General features: G+C 43.0%; 1 protein-coding gene across 3 annotated transcripts; it reads left to right on the forward strand.

The window, feature by feature from the left end:
* Positions 1-447: 447 nt before the first annotated feature.
* Positions 448-21,763, forward strand: LOC106578016 (kinesin light chain 2). Of its 3 annotated transcripts, none has more exons than XM_014156547.2 (15): positions 448-882; positions 2,513-2,761; positions 4,118-4,240; positions 4,504-4,687; positions 5,677-5,893; positions 6,033-6,222; positions 6,360-6,533; positions 6,736-6,835; positions 8,609-8,658; positions 8,915-8,982; positions 9,106-9,214; positions 13,105-13,251; positions 17,298-17,422; positions 17,617-17,674; positions 18,198-21,763. In XM_014156547.2, the coding sequence occupies exons 2-15, from the start codon at positions 2,531-2,533 to the stop codon at positions 18,279-18,281; spliced, it is 1,860 nt and encodes a 619-aa protein (XP_014012022.1). In that variant the 5' UTR covers positions 448-882; positions 2,513-2,530; the 3' UTR covers positions 18,282-21,763. The 3 variants fall into 3 exon arrangements, with proteins under 3 accessions (XP_014012022.1, XP_045556448.1, XP_045556449.1); XM_045700492.1 differs by lacking the exon at positions 448-882 and adding an exon at positions 1,075-1,247; XM_045700493.1 differs by lacking the exon at positions 448-882 and adding an exon at positions 1,084-1,218.
* The last annotated feature ends 137 nt before the right edge of the window (positions 21,764-21,900 follow it).

The raw sequence follows: 21,900 nt of genomic DNA on the forward strand, positions 1-21,900 counted from the left end.
TTAAGTAAAAATACTTTAAAGTACTACTTAAGTCGTTTTGGGGGGTATTTTTGACAACTTTTACTTTTACTCCACTACATTCGTAAATAAAATGTTGTCGTTTTTACTCCATACATTTTCCCTGACACCCAAAAGTACTCGTTACATTTTGAATGCTTAGCAGGACAGGAAAATGGCCCAATTCACACACTTATCAAGAGAACATCCCTGGTCCTCCCTACTGCCTCTGATCTGGCCGACTCAATAAACACAAATGCTTCGTTTGTAAATGATGTCTGAGTGTTGGAGTGTGGCTATCAGTACATAAAAACATGACAATCGTGCCATCTATATAACCTAATATATGTTTACATTAGAATGAGAAAAAGGAATACCTACTGCCTCAACACCATGCCCCTTCCCCTCCATGCCTGCCCCTTCCCCTCTCGTTGGGGGGCGGTGATGTCATAGCGCCAGGGCTGAGGCTGTGGATTGTGGGAGAATTCGGACAACAGCCATTTTCGGGTAGTGACTGTCATCCTTGGAACACACTTCTAAAACTGTGAGAGAACGTACCAGTCCCACACTATCTGGATAGAACGATGCCGACTCACAGCAAATAGTGTTCCTGTATTTTGAGCGCTGCTCCGGTTCAAGTTGCGGAAGACGAGGACGTTGACTAGGCTAATTCGTGGCAGGCTCGAATTCATTAGCTAGCCATCCAGCAACGCTAGCATAATTGGTTACAATGTATTGCTTGGAATTTGCTAGTTTTTAGACGGCAGCGACTTTATACAACGGGATTAAAGCCAGTGGTGTTTCGTGGGCTATTTTTATAGCGCAACAGGCCGAGTAACGTGTCATCAGGATTTAACCGGCGGGCGGACTGGGGAGAGAGAGAAGGTAAATAACTTAAATGTCTATCGTGGTGCAAATACTCACTTTTGTTATTAAGTTACCTGACTACATTTAACAATTTGCTTAGCTGTAGAAAACGTAGAAATCATTTTTTAAAAAAATCTGTGATATTATACCGTCAACCTTTATATAAGGGCAGGTTTATATCGGTAACGTTATCTCCTCAGCCTTGCCGTTGTCATTGCGGTTCAGGAGCGTCGCCCAGTCTTACAAAAAGAGATGGAAGTGGAGCATCACAACAGTCGGTCGTGCTTTGTTTGAGGTCGAGGTAGCCAGGGGCAGCGCACTTGTCTTGGGGGAAATAGAACCGTTTCGGTTAAGGTAACGTGTGGATTGAGAGTCAATACGAGGTTTGTCAGTGTATTTTTAACAGTATATGAATTGTATTGGCTTATATTTTGACGTCCATTCGAGAGAGCTAGGCTACTAAATCATACCTGTGGTCCTCTCCCAGACCAGGCTCGTGATATCACCAACGTTCTACAATGTTGCAGATCGAGCTCGTCTTGGTTCGCTACATTGTTTCGACGAGTCATCGCTTATTTTAAGTGTTGGGGAAATTGTTATGGTCCTCATTGAATTAGCATAGATACTTTGTACTGTGCTCTCACGACCGCATCCATTGCAGAAAGCCATTGCAGAAGCATATTTCGTTCTGGGCCTCAAACCTGCCTCTATGCTTACAAACATGTCTGGAGTGTTTTTTTTGTTTTTGTAGGACACGAGCCTGTGTGTGACATTTAGGCCTATCATTCTTTGTATGATATAGGCCAAGATCTTATAATAGATTAGGTCTCTCAAAATACTGAATGTATTTTATTTCCTTGTAATGCTCAGCTCTATCGATCTCCTTCATTGATCCTCTGTCTCTCATTTCTTGTTATCCTGTGAGAGGGGCGATTCCGAAAGTGTGTTGGTCCATATACTAGGTTACTATTGACAGTAAGATGGATCGACAACAAGAGTTGCAAATTGCCAAACGTTCCATACAGCGTTTGAGAGATTTGTTAGTTGTGGCAATCGGATGGGAAATTACGGGACCGCTCATATTGGTGCATTGCAGTCGATGGATTGTGCGGGTGGGGAAGGGAGGAGGGATGAGGAGGGAGGTGATTTGTGTGGGCGAGGGCCGCTTGGCGGCGCGAGAGGAGAACAGGTGCGCGTCTACAGCAGAGGAGTGGAGGAGAAGTCGCGGAGTCGCGCATTTCTGCTCGGGCCAGCTATGTCTGCGACGATGCGTGTCTTTAACTTCCATGATTCCATTTAGTCAATTCTGTTCTCGCGAGTCGCGATAAAGATTGACTATAAAGGTAGTGCCACGCAAACTATGTATGGAATAGCTTTGTAACTGAAATGCTCATTAATTAGTTTATTCAAGCTCAAAAGATTCAAGTCCCATTGGAACAGAGGCAGAGGGCCCAGAGGAGTGAGCTGTGGCATGGTTGTTTGTTGGTAACAGACTGAACAGTTGTGCTCATCCTTGAAATAATCTCATAATCGGACATAATTTTTAAGTCTTGTAATATGATTAGATGACTCTTCCTCTAACTAGCCTTGATTCTAAGAGCTTCAAACAAGAATATGCTAACTCAAAACTAATCTCTCTCCCCTCCAGTGTGTGTGAACTCAGGTTATGTCCACCATGGTGTACCCACGCAGCGAGGAGGCCCTGGAGCGCCTGACCCAGGATGAGATCGTGCTCAACACAAAGACTGTGATGCAGGGACTGGAGACACTCAGAGGGGAGCATGCCCAGCTCCTCACGTCCCTGCTGGACTGCACCCAGCCACCTGCTGCCCAGGAGAAGTCAGGCCTGCTGCGGAAGAGCCTGGAGGCCATAGAATTAGGCCTGGGAGAGGCACAGGTAGGAGAGAGATGTGGGGGAAAGAAGGTGTTGAGGGATTCAGTGAGGGGGTGAGAAAGATAATTGGGACAAGGATAGATGGGGTTGAGTGGGAGATGCTTACTACTCCGGTTTAGAGGTACGGGATGATGTAATGATGACAAATCATGAGTGAAGGGGGAAAAGATGATTCTGGTCCTCGACGACATGGTACATTGTGTGACTAAGACTCAACCAGAGGATTTATTTAGAATAATGTCTCTTATAGAAAGAGAGGACGTTGAATTATAGAGAATAGGGCAGTTGTTCTTCCTGTAGGAATCTGCCAGTGGGAATCTGCCTTAGACACTGATGGACTGATATAACATGAAATGCTTAAAAGAAGGTCCCAAAAGACATTCAAAGCTTTCCCTCCGACTCAACTCACTCCTCCACCTCCCCACCCTATTTTGAATAGAGTAGAATAGAACAATGTATTATTGTCCTCCAAAGAGGACGTTATTTGCACTGGTCTCAGAATAGGTTACAACAAGCAGTCAGTCATGGGAGGTAGCCTAGTGGTTAAATCGTTGGGCTAGTAACCGGAAGGTTGCTCTTCGAATTCCCGAGCCGACAAGGTGAAAAATCTGTCTGTGCTCTTGAGCAAGGCACTTACCCTAATCGCTCCAGAGTCTCCGTTGATAATAGGATATGCAACAAAAAAAAACATTTCCAATTTAACCATGTATTTATACACACTTGTACATGTGTAAAATAGAACAGAAATAAACACCCACTAAATTAATATTATTATACACATGCATTCCCAGACTACCACTCCCCCTTTGAAACCAAAACATTATCAAAGCGTTCCTGTATTATTTTAATCCATCCCCCCCTATTTGCCAGGTTGTCATTTAAAATGAGTTGGCTCCTAATTGACCTGCCTAGATAAAGGTTAAATAGATCAAGCAAAGTCCCTCTCTTCAGGTGATCATCACCCCAAGGCTAGCCGCTTACTCTTTAGAAACTAGAACATTCTCAAAGCTTTCTCTCTTCCTTCAATTAACCCTCTTGAATCAATTTCAGTGGCCTTTGCTGGAAATCTAATTAGCATAATATAGATCCCCATAAATATCTGTCTGTCTAAGCTAGAGATATCTTTTTTTTTTGCATGCATGCATGCATCGTCTCAATCGCCGATATCGGCCTTCCGCATCTGCGGTGAATGGTGTCAGAGCTTCAGCGGTGTTTGTCAGACCATGAGGCTTGACTGTATGAGTATATTTTTTTGGGGATACCTAAATGGGTCCTTATAAGAATTCCATAACTTAGTAGAACCCCTCCCCCTGGCTTAGACTCTAGAGGGTTAACCCCTCCCTCCCTCCCTCTCCCCAGGTGATCATTGCCCTGTCGGGTCACCTGAGTGCTGTGGAGTCAGAGAAACAGAAGCTAAGAGCCCAGGTCAGACGACTGTGTCAGGAGAACCAGTGGTTAAGAGATGAGCTAGCAGGAACACAGGTACGTGTACAGCATATCACTACATACTGCTTGCACTGGTAGTTCACGCTTAATATCAATGGTTTTCAGATGTTTCTAGACCCAAAGTGATTAAAACGTTTTGAGTCCATGTCCCAACGTACACTGTCGATGGTGTGGGATGTGGGCTCATCTCGTCAATTTAGATTTTGCAGTATGCTATCATTTTAAACCCTTCCAAAGCAAAACATTTGTCGAGCTTCACCTCCATCACACTCATATCCCCTCTCCTCTCCTCCCCCCAGCACAAGCTGCAGCGTAGTGAGCAGAGTGTTGCCCAGCTGGAGGAGGAGAAGAAGCACCTGGAGTTCATGAACCAGATCAAGAAGTTTGACGACGACGTGTCACAGTCTGAGGAGAAGGCTGCAGGGGAGACGTCTAAAGACAGCCTGGACGACCTGTTCCCCAACGATGAGGACCAGGGACAGGGTATGATGATGATTGACTGTTTTGATAGATTGATTAATAAAGAAGAGGACCATATAGGGGAATCCCACAAGTCTAAATCATTAACATCGTATAAAAAAAATCTGAATATGTTTACTATGTGTCCAACCCAGAGACTGTAGTCAACACCTGTAGGAGAGTAATAGAGAACCCAACCCTGTGACATCATCAGCTGCAGCAGAGCACTAACGTTGATGATGTCACAGGGTTTCATTCCCAAATGCCGATAGACATATTGAGTAAAGTCCAGTTGGAGCAATGTACAAAGAATGAGACTTCCAGCTCTCTCTCTAACGCTTCCCCTCCCCCCTCCCTTCTCCGCTGTGTTTCCCCCCTCCCTTCTCCGCTGTGTTTCCCCCCTCCCTCCCTTCTCCGCTGTGTTTCCCCCTCCCTCCCTTCTCCGCTGTGTTTCCCCCTCCCTCCCTTCTCCGCTGTGTTTCCCCTCCCCCTCCCTTCTCCGCTGTGTTTCCCCCTCCCTCCCTTCTCCGCTGTGTTTCCCCTCCTCCCTCCCTTCTCCGCTGTGTTTCCCCTCCCCCTCCCTTCTCCGCTGTGTTTCCCCTCCCCCTCCCTTCTCCGCTGTGTTTCCCCTCCCCCTCCCTTCTCCGCTGTGTTTCCCCCCTCCCTCCCTTCTCCGCTGTGTTTCCCCCCTCCCTCCCTTCTCCGCTGTGTTTCCCCCTCCCTCCCTTCTCCGCTGTGTTTCCCCCCTCCCTCCCTTCTCCGCTGTGTTTCCCCCTCCCTCCCTTCTCCGCTGTGTTTCCCCTCCTCCCTCCCTTCTCCGCTGTTTCCCCTCCCCCTCCCTTCTCCGCTGTGTTTCCCCTCCCCCTCCCTTCTCCGCTGTGTTTCCCCTCCCCCTCCCTTCTCCGCTGTGTTTCCCCTGCCCCCTCCCTTCTCCGCTGTGTTTCCCCCCTCCCTTCTCCGCTGTGTTTCCCCTGCCCCCTCCCTTCTCCGCTGTGTTTCCCCTCCCCCTCCAGCCCAGCCCAGCGGAGAGGTGGCGGCCCAGCAGGGTGGCTATGAGATCCCGGCCCGCCTGAGGACCCTCCACAACCTGGTGATCCAGTACGCCTCCCAGGGGAGGTACGAGGTGGCCGTACCCCTCTGCAAACAGGCCCTGGAGGACCTGGAGAAGACCTCCGGACACGACCACCCTGACGTGGCCACCATGCTCAACATCCTGGCTCTGGTCTACAGGTGTGTGTGCGTAGGATGGATGGATGTGTGGATAGTTTTAGATACACTTGCTCAGATGAATAGCTGGCTGAAGACTTAATGGTTAATTATAGGTAGCACATGTATTAATCTTCTAACATGATGTGATGTTTTGTTCCAGGGACCAGAACAAGTACAAAGAGGCAGCCCACCTGCTGAATGATGCCCTGGCCATCAGAGAGAAGACCCTGGGGAAGGACCACCCTGCGGTAGCCGCCACTCTCAACAACCTGGCTGTACTCTACGGGAAGAGGGGCAAGTACAAGGAGGCTGAGCCCCTCTGTAAGAGAGCCCTGGAGATCAGAGAGAAGGTATGGATCATAAGAGTTTTTCCTGGTTAGGTCATGTGGTCAGATAAATTCATAGCCCATGATAACTCACAAGTGAAACTATATGTATGACTTGTCCTTTCCTGTAGGTAAAGTCTTTTAAATGGTTGTGTGTTCAGGTCCTGGGGAAGTACCACCCTGATGTGGCCAAGCAGCTGAACAACCTGGCCCTGCTGTGTCAGAACCAGGGAAAGTACGAGGAGGTGGAGTATTATTACAGACAAGCCCTGGAGATCTACCAGTCCAAACTGGGGGCTGACGACCCCAACGTAGCCAAGACCAAGAACAACCTGGTAGGGAGGGAGGGAGGGAGAGGGGGCTAGACATTGTTGAAGAGCTACATTTTCAGTAATGAATTCCTGCTGAGAGATTTATTCAAGTTGAACAGACTGATGTTTTTTTGCGATCTTGGTATTGTTACATTTATTGGCTTGTGTATTGAATTGAGTTGTATTTTCGCATCAAACCATTTGAGGTTTCATCTCATCTCTCTAGGCTACATGCTACCTCAAACAGGGGAAGTTCAAGGATGCTGAGTCTCTGTACAAAGAGATCCTAACCAGAGCACATGAGAAGGAGTTTGGATCAGTCAACAGTGAGTCTCCTATGACCAGCAGTCCTACAGTGGACATTAACACAACACTCACTGACAAACTACGGCTGCGTCCTAAATTCCCAACCTGGCCCCATTCCATCATGGCCAGCTAATCATGCCCTCATTCCTAATTGGCATATAACACTCCTCACCTCTCCACCTGATAGATGATGTGTGGTGAACTTTCTGGCACAAAATGGTTGCCATGCATACACCCAGGTGGGTGCTACACATTGCTGGTGGATGAGGTGAGTTTCCCCCTACTGTGTAAAGCTTTTTGAGTACCTCGGGAGAAAAGCACTATATAAATCCAATCAATTATTATTAATTGGCACCCTATTCCCAAATGGCACCCTATTCCCTATGTAGTGCACTACTTTTGACCAGAGCCCTGTGGGAATAGGGTGCCATTTGGGATGCACCCTACTACTACATTTACCACCAGACCAACCACCTCCAACTCTATGTAGCATTAGAAGAGGTGTGAATCAACAGTATGTCCATTCTGGCTGGGACTACCCAGTAAACCCTGTGGTAATTGGCTGGCCATGCGTGTCCTGGCCAGTCAGTCAGTTCAGGGGTTCAGGGCTAATACAGGCTCTGTCGTGTGTGAAGCATGTTAATGCAGCACTGCCTTGAAGCCAATCAAACCCTTAAACACTGTCACGCTCAGTACAGCACAGTACAGGGGTCTGGCATGGGACACTTTGTGTTCCCACACACACTGTAGGTTTCACAGAGTTAGCATTGTGGAATACTCTTTAATGATATGCCATAAATTTATCCATTTTGGTTTTAAATGCAAATACCTTTTATTTGTTGTGTGAGGGAACATAAGGTATATCAAATGTATACGGTTCATAACATATGGTATACGGTTCATAATGTACGGTATATGTGTGGTATACGGTTCATAACATATGGTATACGGTTCATAACATATGGTATACGGTTCATAACATATAGTTTATGGTTCTTAACATATGGTATAAGTGTGGTATACGGTTCATAACGTATGGTATACGGTTCATAATGTACGGTATTTGTGTGGTATACGGTTCATAACATATGGTATACGGTTCATAACATATGGTATACGGTTCATAACATATGGTATACGGTTCATAATGTACGGTATATGTGTGGTATACGGTTCATAACATATGGTATACGGTTCATAACATATGGTATATGGTTCATAACATATAGTTTATGGTTCTTAACATATGGTATAAGTGTGGTATACGGTTCATAACGTATGGTATACGTGTGGTATACGGTTCATAACGTATGGTATACGTGTGGTATACGGTTCATAACGTATGGTATACGGGTGGTATACGGTTCATAACGTATGGTATACGTGTGGTATACTGTTCATAACGTATGGTATACGGTTAATAACATATGGTATATGTGTGGTATACGGTTCATAATGTATGGTATACGTGTGGTATACGGTTCATAACGTATGGTATACGTGTGGTATACGGTTCATAACGTATGGTATACGTGTGGTATACGGTTCATAACCTATGGTATACGTGTGGTATACGGTTCATAACCTATGGTATACGGGTGGTATACGGTTCATAACGTATGGTATACGGTTAATAACATATGGTATATGTGTGGTATACGGTTCATAACATATGGTATACGTGTGGTATACGGTTCATAACGTATGGTTCTGGTCCGTGAAACAAAATATATGAATATACAAATAAAACTGTGCCACTCATCCCCTCCTCTCTTCATCCCCTTCTCTTGCAGATGACAACAAGCCAATCTGGATGCATGCGGAGGAGAGAGAGGAGAGCAAGGTAGCTGCAGTATGACTGATCTGAACCATGGTCCTACTGTATACCTGTTAATGGCAGCTTATAAACTCTGATGGATGGGTAGACCAATAGGACTGAGATAAAGACAGAGAATATTAATGTATTAATAATAGAGGAGGCTTTATAATAAGGTCATAATTAATGTCTACTGCTGCTAACTGCCCCTCTATTCTCCCGGCCTTTCCGCTCTCTCTTATCTCTTTCTCTATTTCTCTCTCGCTCCTACTTTCTCTCTCAGGGGAAGAGGAAGGAAGCTAGTCCCTGTGTAGAGTATGGGAGCTGGTACAAGGCCTGCAAAGTTGACAGGTGAGACTTAGTATTAAACTTAATTTGAATGGGAGATAAATACACAGAACTCAGTGTTTTACATTATATTAACATTGTGGTTTAATGATGACATGATGTTGACATGTACTTCATTCCTGTCAGTCCTACTGTCAATACCACCCTGAAGAGCCTGGGGGCGCTGTATCGCAGACAGGGTAAATTACAGGCAGCTGAGACACTGGAGGAGTGTTCTACCAAGACACGCAAGCAGGTACTGGTAATACACTGTCAGGTACTGGTAATACACTGTCAGGTACTGGTAATACACTGTCAGGTACTGGTAATACACTGTCAGGTACTGGTAATACACTGTCAGGTACTGGTAATACATTATTAGTGATACATTATCAGGTACTAATAATACGTTGTCAGGTACTAGTAATACACTATCACTATCAGGTACTAGCAATTCATTGTCAGGTACACAATTGGGTACTAGTAATGCGCGATCGGGTACTAGTAATGCGCGATCGGGTACTAGTAATGCGCGATCGGGTACTAGTAATGCGCGATCGGGTACTAGTAATGCGCGATCGGGTACTAGTAATGCGCGATCGGGTACTAGTAATGCGCGATCGGGTACTAGTAATTCACAATAACTATTAGGTGCTAGTAATTCAGTGTCAAGTACTAGTAATACGCTATCAGGTACTAGTAATTCACTGTCAATATTAGGTACTAGTAAGTAGAGGTCGACCGATTATGATTTTTTTTTCAACGCCGATACCGATTTATTGGAGGACCAAAAAAAGACGATAACGATTAATCGGGCACTTTTTTTATTTTTTATTTACATTTTATTATTTATTTTTGTTTTGATTTTCTTGTATTTTTTTTTGTATTTTTGTATTTAAAAAAATAAATATAAATATATATTTTTTTATTGGTAATTTTTATTTATATATTTTTTTAAATCTTAATTTATTTGTAATAATGACAATTACAACAATACTGAATGAACACTTCTTTTAACTTAATATAATACATCAATAAAATCAATTTAGCCTCAAATAAATAATGAAACAAGTTCAATTTGGTTTAAATAATGCAAAAACACAGTGTTGGAGAAGAAAGTAAAAGTGCAATATGTGCCATGTGAGAAAGCTAACGTTTAAGTTCCTTGCTCAGAACATGAGAACATATGAAAGCTGGTGGTTCCTTTTAACATGAGTCTTCAATAATCCCAGGTAAGAAGTTTTAGGTTGTAGTTATTATAGGAATTATAGGACTATTTCTCTCTATACGAGTTGTATTTCATATACCTTTGACTATTGGATGTTCTTATAGGCACTTTAGTATTGCCAGTGTAACAGTATAGCTTCTGTCCCTCTCCTCGCTCCCACCTGGGCTCGGACCAGGAACACATCGACAACAGCCACCCTCGAAGCAGCATTACCCATGCAGAGCAAGTGACGTTTGAAACGCTATTAGTGCGCACCCCGATAACTAGATAGCCATTTCACATGGGTTACACCAGCCTAATCTCGGGAGTTGATAGGTTTGAAGTCATAAACAGCGCAATGCTTGAAGCATTGCGAAGAGCTGCTGTCAAAACGCACGAAAGTGCTGTTTGAATGAATGCTTACGAGCCTGCTGGTGCCTACCATCGCTCAGTCAGACTGCTCTATCAAATCATAGACTTAATTATAACATAATAACACACAGAAATACGAGCCTTAGGTCATTAATATGGTCGAATCCGGAAACTATCACGTTTATTCTTTCAGTGAAATACAGAACCGTTCCGTATTTTATCTAATGGGTGGAATCCATAAGTCTAAATATTCCTGTTACATTGCACAACCTTCAATGTTATGTCATAATTACATACAATTCTGGCAAATTAGTTCGCAACGAGCCAGGCGGCCCAAACTGTTGCATATACCCTGACTCTGCGTGCAATGAACGCAAGAGAAGTGAACGCAAGAGAAGTGACACAATTTCACCTGGTTAATATTGCCTGCTAACCTGGATTTCTTTTAGCTAAATATGCAGGTTTAAAAATATATACTTCTGTGTATTGATTTTAAGAAAGGCATTGATATTTATGGGTAGGTACATTCGTGCAACGATTGTGCTTTTTTGCAAATGCGCTTTTGTTAAATCATCCCCCGTTTGGCGAAGTCGGCTCTCTTTGTTAGGAAGAAATAGTCTTCACACAGCTCGCAACGAGCCAGGCGGCCCAAACTGCTGCATATATCCTGACTCTGTTGCAAGAGAAGTGACACATTTTCCCTAGTTAAAATAAATGTATGTTCACAGGCAATATTAACTAAATATGCAGGTTTAAAAATATATACTTGTGTATTGATATAAAGAAAGGCATTGATGTTTATGGTTATGTACACGTTGGAGCAACATGTACCTAAGCGATTATATGCAACGCAGGACAGGCTAGATAAACTAGTAATATCATCAACCATGTGTAGTTAACTAGTGATTATGATTGATTGATTGTTTTTTATAAGATAAGTTTAATGCTAGCTAGCAACTTACCTTGGCTTCTTACTGCAGTCGCGTAACAGGCAGGCTCCTCGTGGAGTGCAATGTAAAGCAGGTGGTTAGAGCGTTGGACTAGTTAACCGTAAGGTTGCAAGATTGAATCCCCGAGCTGACAAGGTAAAAATCTGTCGTTCTGCCCCTGAACAAGGCAGTTAACCCACTGTTCCTAGGCCGTCATTGAAAATAAGAATGTGTTCTTAATTGACTTTCCTAGTTAAATAAAGGTGTCAGCATGTTTTTGTTTTTTTTATCGGCCAAATCGGTGTCCAAAAATACCGATTTCCGATTGTTATGAAAACTTGAAATCGGCCGACCTCTACTAGTAAGTCATTATCCAGGACTTGTAATTCACTGTCACTATCAGTTACTAGTTGTACGCTATCACGATCAGGTACTAGTACTACACGATCAGGTACTAGTACTACACGATCAGGTACTAGTACTACACGATCCAGGACTTGTAATTCACTGTCACTATCAGTTACTAGTAATACGCTATCACTATCGGGTACTAGTACTACACGATCAGGTACTACACGATCAGGTACTACACGATCAGGTACTACACGATCAGGTACTAGTACTACACGATCACGTACTAGTACTACACGATCAGGTACTAGTACTACACTATCCAGGACTTGTAATTCACTGTCACTATCAGGTACTAGTAATACACTATCACTATCAGGTACTAGTACTATGCTATCAGGTACTAGTACTATGCTATCAGGTACTAGTACTATGCTATCAGGTACTAGTACTACGCTATCAGGTGCTAGTACTACGCTATCAGGTGCTAGTACTACGCTATCAGGTGCTAGTACTACGCTATCAGGTGCTAGTACTACGCTATCAGGTGCTAGTACTACGCTATCAGGTGCTAGTACTACGCTATCAGGTGCTAGTACTAAGCTATCAGGTGCTAGTACTACGCTATCAGGTGCTAGTACTACGCTATCAGGTGCTAGTACTACGCTATCAGGTGCTAGTACTAAGCTATCAGGTGCTAGTACTAAGCTATCAGGTGCTAGTACTAAGTTATCAGGCGCTAGTAATTCACCGTCACTGTCAGGCGCTAGTCATTCACCGTCACTGTCAGGCGCTAGTCATTCACCGTCACTGTCAGGCGCTAGTCATTCACCGTCACTGTCAGGCGCTAGTCATTCACCGTCACTGTCAGGCGCTAGTCATTCACTGTCAGGCGCTAGTCATTCACTGTCAGGCGCTAGTCATTCACTGTCAGGCGCTAGTCAGGCGCTAGTCATTCACCGTCAGGCGCTAGTCATTCACCGTCAGGCGCTAGTCATTCACCGTCAGGCGCTAGCAGTGATACGCTATCAGGTAGCAGTGATACGCTATTGCTATCAGATACTAGTTCTACGCTATCACTCAGTTACTGCACATTCAGTCAAAAAATCTTTTACTATGCAATCATTCAAAAAGCAGGTCCTACACAATCACTGAAAAAGAAGGTACAAGCACTGAGACACTGACGGTGCAATTATCAAAGGCTGTAGTCTAGAGTCTTGAAGCTCTCACATACACTCTGTTTCAACCCTGCTGACATTTAGGATTCATTATCATGTTCCCCCCCAGGGTATAGATGCCATTAACCAGAGTAAGGTGGTGGAGCTCCTGAAGGATGGGGCCCCAGGAGGGGGTGAGCGACGGCAGAGCCGGGAGGGTCTCAACGGGCCCCAGCGGGGGGACTGTGAGGGGGACGACGGAGCAGAGTGGAACGGGGTACGAACCTCCTTTGTCTTATTGTTGTTGAAAGATGAAGCATTCGTAAGAGTGAACATAGTCAAATTAGGGCTGGGCTATATATCGAATTAATTCCAATACATGTTTTTAGCAAGAATCAATGTTTTATGGTCTCGTCTCCTTCGCTCCTTCTGTGCTGTGTGTACTGTGCACCTTCACAGACACCAAGCCCCTTCCCTACCACTCACAACAAAGAGACTAAATATCACTTCTTTCTCTCTGACAACAAGCAGTTTAAATTCGCAATTTGCATTTGAGGTTTGGTCCGACATAACCGGTCTTCTAGACACACGAAACACATTCAGACATAATTTTACTGTAATAGAGGAGAACTTAACTTTTACTTTACAATACTTTCTTTGTCTCAACTCCCAACTTTCAGAACATAGCAGACCCTACTAAAACGAGAGTATCAATGAACATGATTGTGGAAAATGCGAGCAGCATTTTAGCCACAGACTGTTATGTGCTAGCTGTCTAGTCTGTGTTTTAGAAATGTGCAATGAGCATAAAAATATACATTTGTTTAAGGAATTGCCAACTCATTTTCATTCTGAGAAATAAGCATCTTCTTATCCAGGTAGACCACTTGATTTCAACAACTAAACAAAATGAACAGGCTATGTTGTTCAAATAGTTGGAGACGGACTGGAGGGTGTATTCATAACTGTTCTAACTTGTTAGCAAGCAAATAGATCCAACTTGGCCAGACTTTAAATATAAAGATTAGCTGGCTACTTACTAGCCATGGGCTTGTGCTTGAGAGATAGAAAATGAACACAGGTCTCATTAACAATAATACCTGCTACCAGAGGTTGGTCATTATTCGTAGATGTGCATGGTTCTGGTTACATTTGTAACAAAAGGGGCATTTTCATAGACAGACTTGAATTCTTTATCAGTGATTATTTCAAAAAAGCAGGTTCAACTAATGTTATTATTAGTGGCTCTTATGGTTGAAGGATTATATTTAGCCTAGGTATAATTTTACAAGCCCTGAATTCATAAAATTATCCCAAACTGTTGGAAATGCAGTGTATATACCTTTAATTGTGCAACAAAGCTGATTTTATAGAAAAAACTATTGAGATATATATTGTGAATCGCCCGTAAATTTAAAAAATGACGTTTTTTTTTTTTATAGCAACAATAAAAATTTGCTATGTAGCTTAAATCTAGTGTGTTTGTTGTGCCTGATAAAGACATTGATATACAGTACTGTGCAAAAGTTTTAGACACGAAAATATGCTCTAAAGTAGGAATGCTTTCAAAAATAGACATGTTAATATATTATATTTATCAATTAACTAAATGCAAGGTGAGTGAACAGAAGAAAAATCTACGTCAAATCCATATTTGGTGTGACCACCCTTTGCCTTCAAAACAGCATCAATTCTCGTAGGTACACTTGCACAAAGTCAGGGATTTGTAGGCATATAGTCAGGTGTATGATTAAACAATTATATGAAACAGGTGTTAATGATCATCACCCAATATGTAGGTTGAAACACAATCATTAACTGAAACAGAAACACCTGTGTAGGAGGAATAAAACTGGTTGAGAAACAGCCAAACTCAGCTAACATGGTGAGGTTGCTGAAGACAGTTTACTGTCAAAAGTCATACACCATGACAAGACTGAGCACAGCAACAAGACACAAGGTAGTTATACTGCATCAGCAAGGTCTCTCCCAGGCAGACAGGGGTTTCCAGATGTGCTGTCCAAGCTCTTTTGAAGAAGCACAAAGAAACGGGAAACTTTGAGGACAGTAGACGCAGTGGTCGGCTAAGGAAACTTACTGCATCAGATGAGACTCATCATGCTTACTTCTCATCGCAATCGGAAGATGTCCAGCAGTGCCATCAGCTCAGAATTGGCAGAAATTAGTGGGACCCTGGAACACCCATCTACTGTCCAGAGAAGTCTGGTCAGAAGTGGCCTTCATGGAAGACTTGCGCCCAAAAAGTCATACCTCAGACGTGGAATCAAGGCCAAGCGACTCAACTATGCACGAAAACACAGGAACTGGGGTGCAGAAAAATGGCAGCAGGTGCTCTGGACTGATGGGTCAAAATATTTGGCTGTAGAAGAAGGCAGTTTGTTCGCCGAAGGGCTGGAGAGCGGTACACGAATGAGTGTCTGCAGGCAACAGTGAAGCATGGTGGAGGTTCCTTGCAAGTTTCGGGCTGCATTTCTGCAAATGGAGTTGGGGATTCGGTCAGAATTAAGTCTCCTCAATGCTGAGAAGTACAGGCAAATACTTATCCATCATGCAATACCATCAGGGAGGCATCTGATCGGCCCCAAATGTATTCTGCAGAATGACAACGACCCCAAACATACAGCGAAAGTCATAATGACTTATCTTCAGCGTAAAGAAGAACAAGGAGTCCTGGAAGTGATGGTATGTCCCCTACAGAGCCCTGATCTCAACATCATCGAGTCTGTCTGGGATTACATGAAGAGAAAGAAGCACCTGAGGCTGCCTAAATCCACAGAAGAACAACCTACCTGCCGAGTTCCAAAAACTGTGTGCAAGTGTACCTAGAAGAATTTATGCTGTTTTGAAGGCAAATGGTGGTCACACCAAATAATGATTTGATGTACACTACCGTTCAAAAGTTTGGGGTCACTAAGAAATGTCCTTGTTTTTGAAAGAAAAACAAATTTTTTCGTCCTTTTAAAATAACATCAAATTGATCAGAAATACAGTCGACATTAATGTTGTAAATGACTATTGTAGCTGGAAACGGCATATTTATTTTTATGGAATATCTACATAGGCGTACAGAGGCCCATTAGAAACAGATGCCTCACAAGTCTGGCAGCTTCATTAAATCGTACCCGCAGAGGCTACTCTGGGATGCTGGCCTTCTAGGCAAAGTTGCAAAGAAAAAGCCATATCTCCAATAAAAAGAAAAGATTAAGATAGGCAAAAGAACAGACACTGGACAGTGGAACTCTGCCTAGAAGGCCAGCATTCTGGAGTCGCCTCTTCACTGTTGACGTAGAGACTGGTGTTTTGTGGGTACTATTTAATGAAGCTGCCAGTTGAGGACTTGTGAGGCCTCTGTTTCTCAAACTAGACACTCTAATGTACTTGTCCTCTTGCTCAGTTGTACACCGGGACCTTCCACTCCTCTTTCTATTCTGGTTAGAGACAGTTTGCGCTGTTCTGTGAAGGGAGTAGTACATTTTTTTACATTTTACATTTTAGTCATTTTAGCTCTTATCCAGAGCGACTTACAGTAGTGAATGCATACATTTAATTTCATACTTTTTTTTTTTCTGTACTGGCCCCCGTGGGAATCGAACCCACAACCCTGGCGTTGCAAACACCATGCTCTACCAACTGAGCTACAGGGAAGGACTGTAGTAGGACTCTAGTACACAGCATTGTATGAGATCTTCAGTTTCTTGGCAATTTATCGCATGGAATAGCCTTCATTTCTCAGAACAAGAAGAAGAAAGTTCTTTGTTTCTGGCCATTTTGAGCCTGTAATCGAACCCACAAATGCTGATCCTCCAGATACTCAACTAGTCTAAAGAAGACCAGTTGTATTGCTTCTTTAATCAGAACAACAGTTTTCAGCTGTGCTAACATAATTGCAAAAGGGTTTTCTAATGATTAATTAGCCTTTTAAAATGATAAACTTGGATTAGCTAACACAATGTGCCATTGGACACAGGAGTGATGGTTGCTGATAATGGGCCTCTGTACGCCTATGTAGATATTCCATTAAAAATCTGCCGTTTCCAGCTACAATAGTCATTTACGACATTAACAATGTCTACACTGTATTTCTGATCAATTTGATGTTATTTTAATGGACGAAAATGTGCTTGTCTTTCAAAAACATTTTTGAAAGCATTCTTACTTTACAGCATTTTTTCACTCCTGCCTTAAACTTTTGCACAGTACTCTAAGTAATAAAACATATTTGAAAATAATAACATGCATCAAAATTTACTTTCTGTTTTAGAGGCCACTCCTTAATATGCAGTGGTTGTCTTGTTCTCTCAGGAAGGTAACGGTTCGTTGCGTCGGAGCGGCTCCTTTGGGAAGATCCGTGAAGCGCTGCGCAGGAGCAGTGAGATGCTGGTGAAGAAACTACAGGGCAGTGGCCCCCAGGAGCCCCGCAACCCAGGGTGAGAGAGACTGTATGTCTGCACCTTAGCCCATCACTGCTCATACTGTGTTTGCCTCAGGGGGTTTGTTCTTTATTGGGGAGTCGACAAGGCACCTGAGTTGGTAACCTAATGTTAAAAAGGAAAACCCAGGCAATAAAACTTTTTCTATTGAGGCTAATTGAATCCTTAATGTCTGTCTGTGTGTTCCTCAGTATGAAGAGAGCCAGCTCCCTCAACTTCCTCAACAAGAGTGCAGAAGACCCCTCACAGGTACCTGGTGTTAGCCGTCCATCACTGTCACTGAGCTATTAACCTGTTAGTTACCAGCCAAGGACTGCTGTCACTGAGCTATTAACCTGTTAGTTACCAGCCAAGGACTGCTGTCACTGAGCTATTAACCTGTTAGTTACCAGCCAAGGACTGCTGTCACTGAGCTCCTGAGATATACGTCTGAATGAAATGATTTGACTTTCATTAGTGTCAGATTTAGTTAACACTATGTTGTTTGGTGCCTACCCTTTATCAAACATTGTAATTATTTTCATCTCTAGAGCCTACTTATTGCCTACCTCCCTACTCTTCTACATTTGCACACACTGTACTTGTATTTTTCTTTTCTATTGTGTTATTGACTGTATGTTTGTTTATGTGTAAATCTGTGTTGTTTTTGTCGCAGTGCTTTGCTTTATCTTGGCCAGGTCGCAGTTGTAAATGGAAGTTGTTCTCAACTGGCCTACCTGGTGAAATAAATAAATAAAAACATCCTTTCTGTTTTCTCCCTCCCTCTCTCCAGGATGCCAACACCGGTCTATCAGAATGCAGAGGACTGAGTGCCAGCAATGTGGACTTGTCAAGACGCAGCTCCCTGATTGGTTAAACAGAGACAGAAGGCGGGACCAGGAGGAGGAAGGTACATTGACGGGACCAGGAGGAGGAAAGCCCAATGAGGAGAGGCAGTTTTCCTCCCAAAGCGATTAAAACACACTTCAGATCCAACACTCGCATTCAAGACATATTTTCTAAAGAAACAAGAAAAAGCATTGCAAAAAAACCTGACTTGACGCTTTTAGTGACTCGGATGTCTCTGTGTCTGCTTCACTGTATACTTCGCTGGCATCTATCAAACAAGTACAGAAAATCATATTTAAACGGCATGCTGCTTACTAGAACGTGGAATGTTTGCACTAGACACTCATCATGGTGAGTCTGAGGCATATCATCATGACAGAATCCATATTGTTCTATTCTGATTTATATCATATTGTTCTATTCTGATTTCTATCTTAACCCGCACACTCTCATGCAGACATTCAACCTTAGGTAGGCTAGTTCTATTATGATTTCTATCTTAACCCGCACACTCTCATGTAGACACTCAACCTTAGGTAGGCTAGTTCTATTCTGATTTCTATCTTAACCCGCACACTCTCATGCAGACACTCAACCTTAGGTAGGCTAGTTCTATTCTGATTTCTATCTTAACCCGCACACTCTCATGCAGACACTCAACCTTAGGTAGGCTAGTTCTATTATGATTTCTATCTTAACCCGCACACTCTCATGTAGACACTCAACCTTAGGTAGGCTAGTTCTATTATGATTTCTATCTTAACCCGCACAGTCTCATGCAGACACTCAACCTTAGGTAGGCTAGTTCTATTCTGATTTCTATCTTAACCCGCACACTCTCATGCAGACACTCAACCTTAGGTAGGCTAGTTCTATTCTGATTTCTATCTTAACCCGCACAGTCTCATGCAGACACTCAACCTTAGGTAGGCTAGTTCTATTCTGATTTCTATCTTAGAGAAGTGTAACCGACGTCAGTGTGCCGCTAACGGTTTAGCTTCCTCCACCGTCCCTGTCTCCATCACGGGCTCGAACCAGTGATCCTCTGCTTCGCAACACATGTGACTGCCCTCCATGACAACGTGTGAACACGATTGAGCTATACAAAAGGTACCAATTGGTTAGCTCCATCGGCGACATTTCAAGCTAGCTGCAGAGCATTACGGTACATTCTTAACTCTGTTACAGAAACGTCACACTCAGCTCACTAGTGGCGTGATTACTGAAAACGCTAACAACCCATTCAATGGAAATCACAGTGCTAGAGCCATATAAATCATATACGTTTTTAAGACGAGGTATGAACTACAGCTGTTAGAAACTTCAGCGAGGTAAAAGACAGATGGTACACAATCTTTTTGGGATGTCAAATAAATCGGTGTATTTAAACATCATCTGGGAGAAAAAAACGGCACTGACCAGTTTAACCACTCCTTTTTGCTGTCTGAATGGTTATGTATATACAGGTTTAAGTTATTTTCTATTTCTTTCTTTGTATATAGCGCACAGACAGGTTCTTGTTTAAACTGGTTAGAGGTTAGGAGAACCTCTGATTTGGAGACAGACGCTGGAAGAGGACAGTCAGAAAAGAGTGAAGAGAGAAACGGGGAGAATATCGGCACTTAATGGGTGTCCTGACTTCTTGTCCAATTTTCACTTAGTCTCCCACTGACATCAAGTGAAAATTTGACAAAATGGAGGTTAGAATTTCCCTCTGAATCTATAGCCTGATCTGGTCAGATATGTTTGTGCTCTAATCAACTACTGTTCCGTTCGTTGCCTTGTCAGACAATTATGAACGTGACAGATAAGAGTTGGCTAAAGGTCAAACATATTAGAGACCAGGTTCGTATTCATTAGGCACTAAACAGAAGAAAACGGACTGAAACAGGGACGAACTACCTGGATTTTTACAATAAGAAACACTAGTTTTCATTTTCTGTTGCAAAAAAACGTTTCGTACGGTGTGCACTAATGAATGGCGAGACCAGGCTAACTTAGTTCATCTCAGACCTGGGAAATGGACTGGAAATGCTGACGTGACAAGCAGCACCAGTGTATCTCAGTCAGTGTGCAGCCTGTTAGCAAGGCGTGGTACAAATGCCTGTTTCGCTCCACCACTGAAGTCCCATTTCTCTAAAGTGATCAGGTGGTGTTGATACTGAAAAACACATTATTAGCCTGACTGATGCTGTGGAGGTGAATGTGCTCCTATGTTGAGCGTTGGTTTTAGCAAATGCATGGTCACATGTCTACCACAGCACAACGTTTCTCCCCCAATCAAGTATAATTAGATCTCTACATAGTTGTAATGCCCTCTTATTAGTTAAAATGTTACAATACAGTGCATCTGTTTCTGTAAGAGGTAAGCATTAGGCATCCCGTATGTACTCTATCATGGCCTCTATTTCTAGTAGCGGCAGTTATCTGTCCTTGGTTGGCCTTTACTGAGTAATGAGAGCATGATATGTCCTTATCTTTTTATATAAACAATGATCCTTTATTATGACTTGTTGTCTGGAAAGAATCCGATTGGTTTACAGAAAACTTCTCTGATCTAACCAATGACAGTCCTTCACCAAATGTTCTCATCATTTATGTCTTATTCTTGTCTGTGATTGGCTCCAACCTCAAGTGACGATGTGCGGGGTATTGTTGTTGAACTCTGAATGATGATTTGAATGTTGGGTTTTACTTTGATGAGGGGCGGGGCGGGGAGGGAAGAGGTTGACCGTGTACTGTGTTGTGTTGGCTCTTTTTAAGTGTCTGGTTTGTGAGTTAGGAGTCCCAAGACTGATGCCAAGAGACTTGGCCAACAGAATGTATATTAGTATATTTCTTTGAGAAGGAGAGTGGTCCTAATGAGTTTCACCTCCTGATTGTGTTGCTAGTGCAATGTAAAGTGGGGATTGGATGGATTATTGATTTTTACTGGGGAAACCGATTAAACGAAAGCTTAAGTATGTGACAAATACAGGCTAGAAGGGCTGAGGAGGAGAACACTGATGATGAATGATAACGGGGGAAATAGAAATATGAAGTGCTGTTCGGTGAGAAAAGCGAGAGATTCAGTGATTGAAAAGAAATAGAAAATGGAACATTGGCGAGAGGAATATGGAAAAGTGCTTTAACTTTCATTGCAGCAAATAATGTACAGAATTGTCGATCTCTGTCACACTCAACATGTGCAAGCACCCATGTTGTGTAGCTATGTAAAAGTCTGTTGAAACACTGGACTGTAGTCTGTAGATCTCTGTAGATGCTGTATTTACACACCAACAAATGTTTCAAAGAACACACCTAAACAGTGCTCCTCCTACAAATGTATACCACATGTTCATGTAGAAGTAACAACACCCTCCTCACCATCTGTGAATCAGTGTGTCACTATGGAAACTAGAATGTAGCCATGGAGGGAGGAGTGGGGGGGATATCAATGTTAGTGGCCAACAGCCTTGTGTATATTTTATTAAAGGTTCAATAAAGGAAAAACTCCACTTTTCAAACTGATCCTGATCTGTTTGTTTCGTCATTCTTTTAACACTTTGAAACCGCTTGATTGAAATGAGTTTTAAATACAGATATTGCATGTGTAACCAGGGGCATCCTGGAACACAAGTTACCAGTTCTATTTCACATAAACGTGT

The sequence above is a fragment of the Salmo salar genome, chromosome ssa18 (genome assembly GCF_905237065.1).
Source record: "Salmo salar chromosome ssa18, Ssal_v3.1, whole genome shotgun sequence".
NCBI lineage: Eukaryota > Metazoa > Chordata > Actinopteri > Salmoniformes > Salmonidae > Salmo > Salmo salar.

Coding starts and splice junctions, on each gene's coding strand:
- LOC106578016 (XM_014156547.2), top strand. CDS start 2,531: ATGTCCACCATGGTGTACCCACGCAGCGAGGAGGCCCTGGAGCGCCTG. Junction 6,223..6,359: donor CCCTGGAGATCAGAGAGAAG/GTATGGATCATA, acceptor TTGTGTGTTCAG/GTCCTGGGGAAGTACCACCC. Junction 9,215..13,104: donor CTACCAAGACACGCAAGCAG/GTACTGGTAATA, acceptor GTTCCCCCCCAG/GGTATAGATGCCATTAACCA.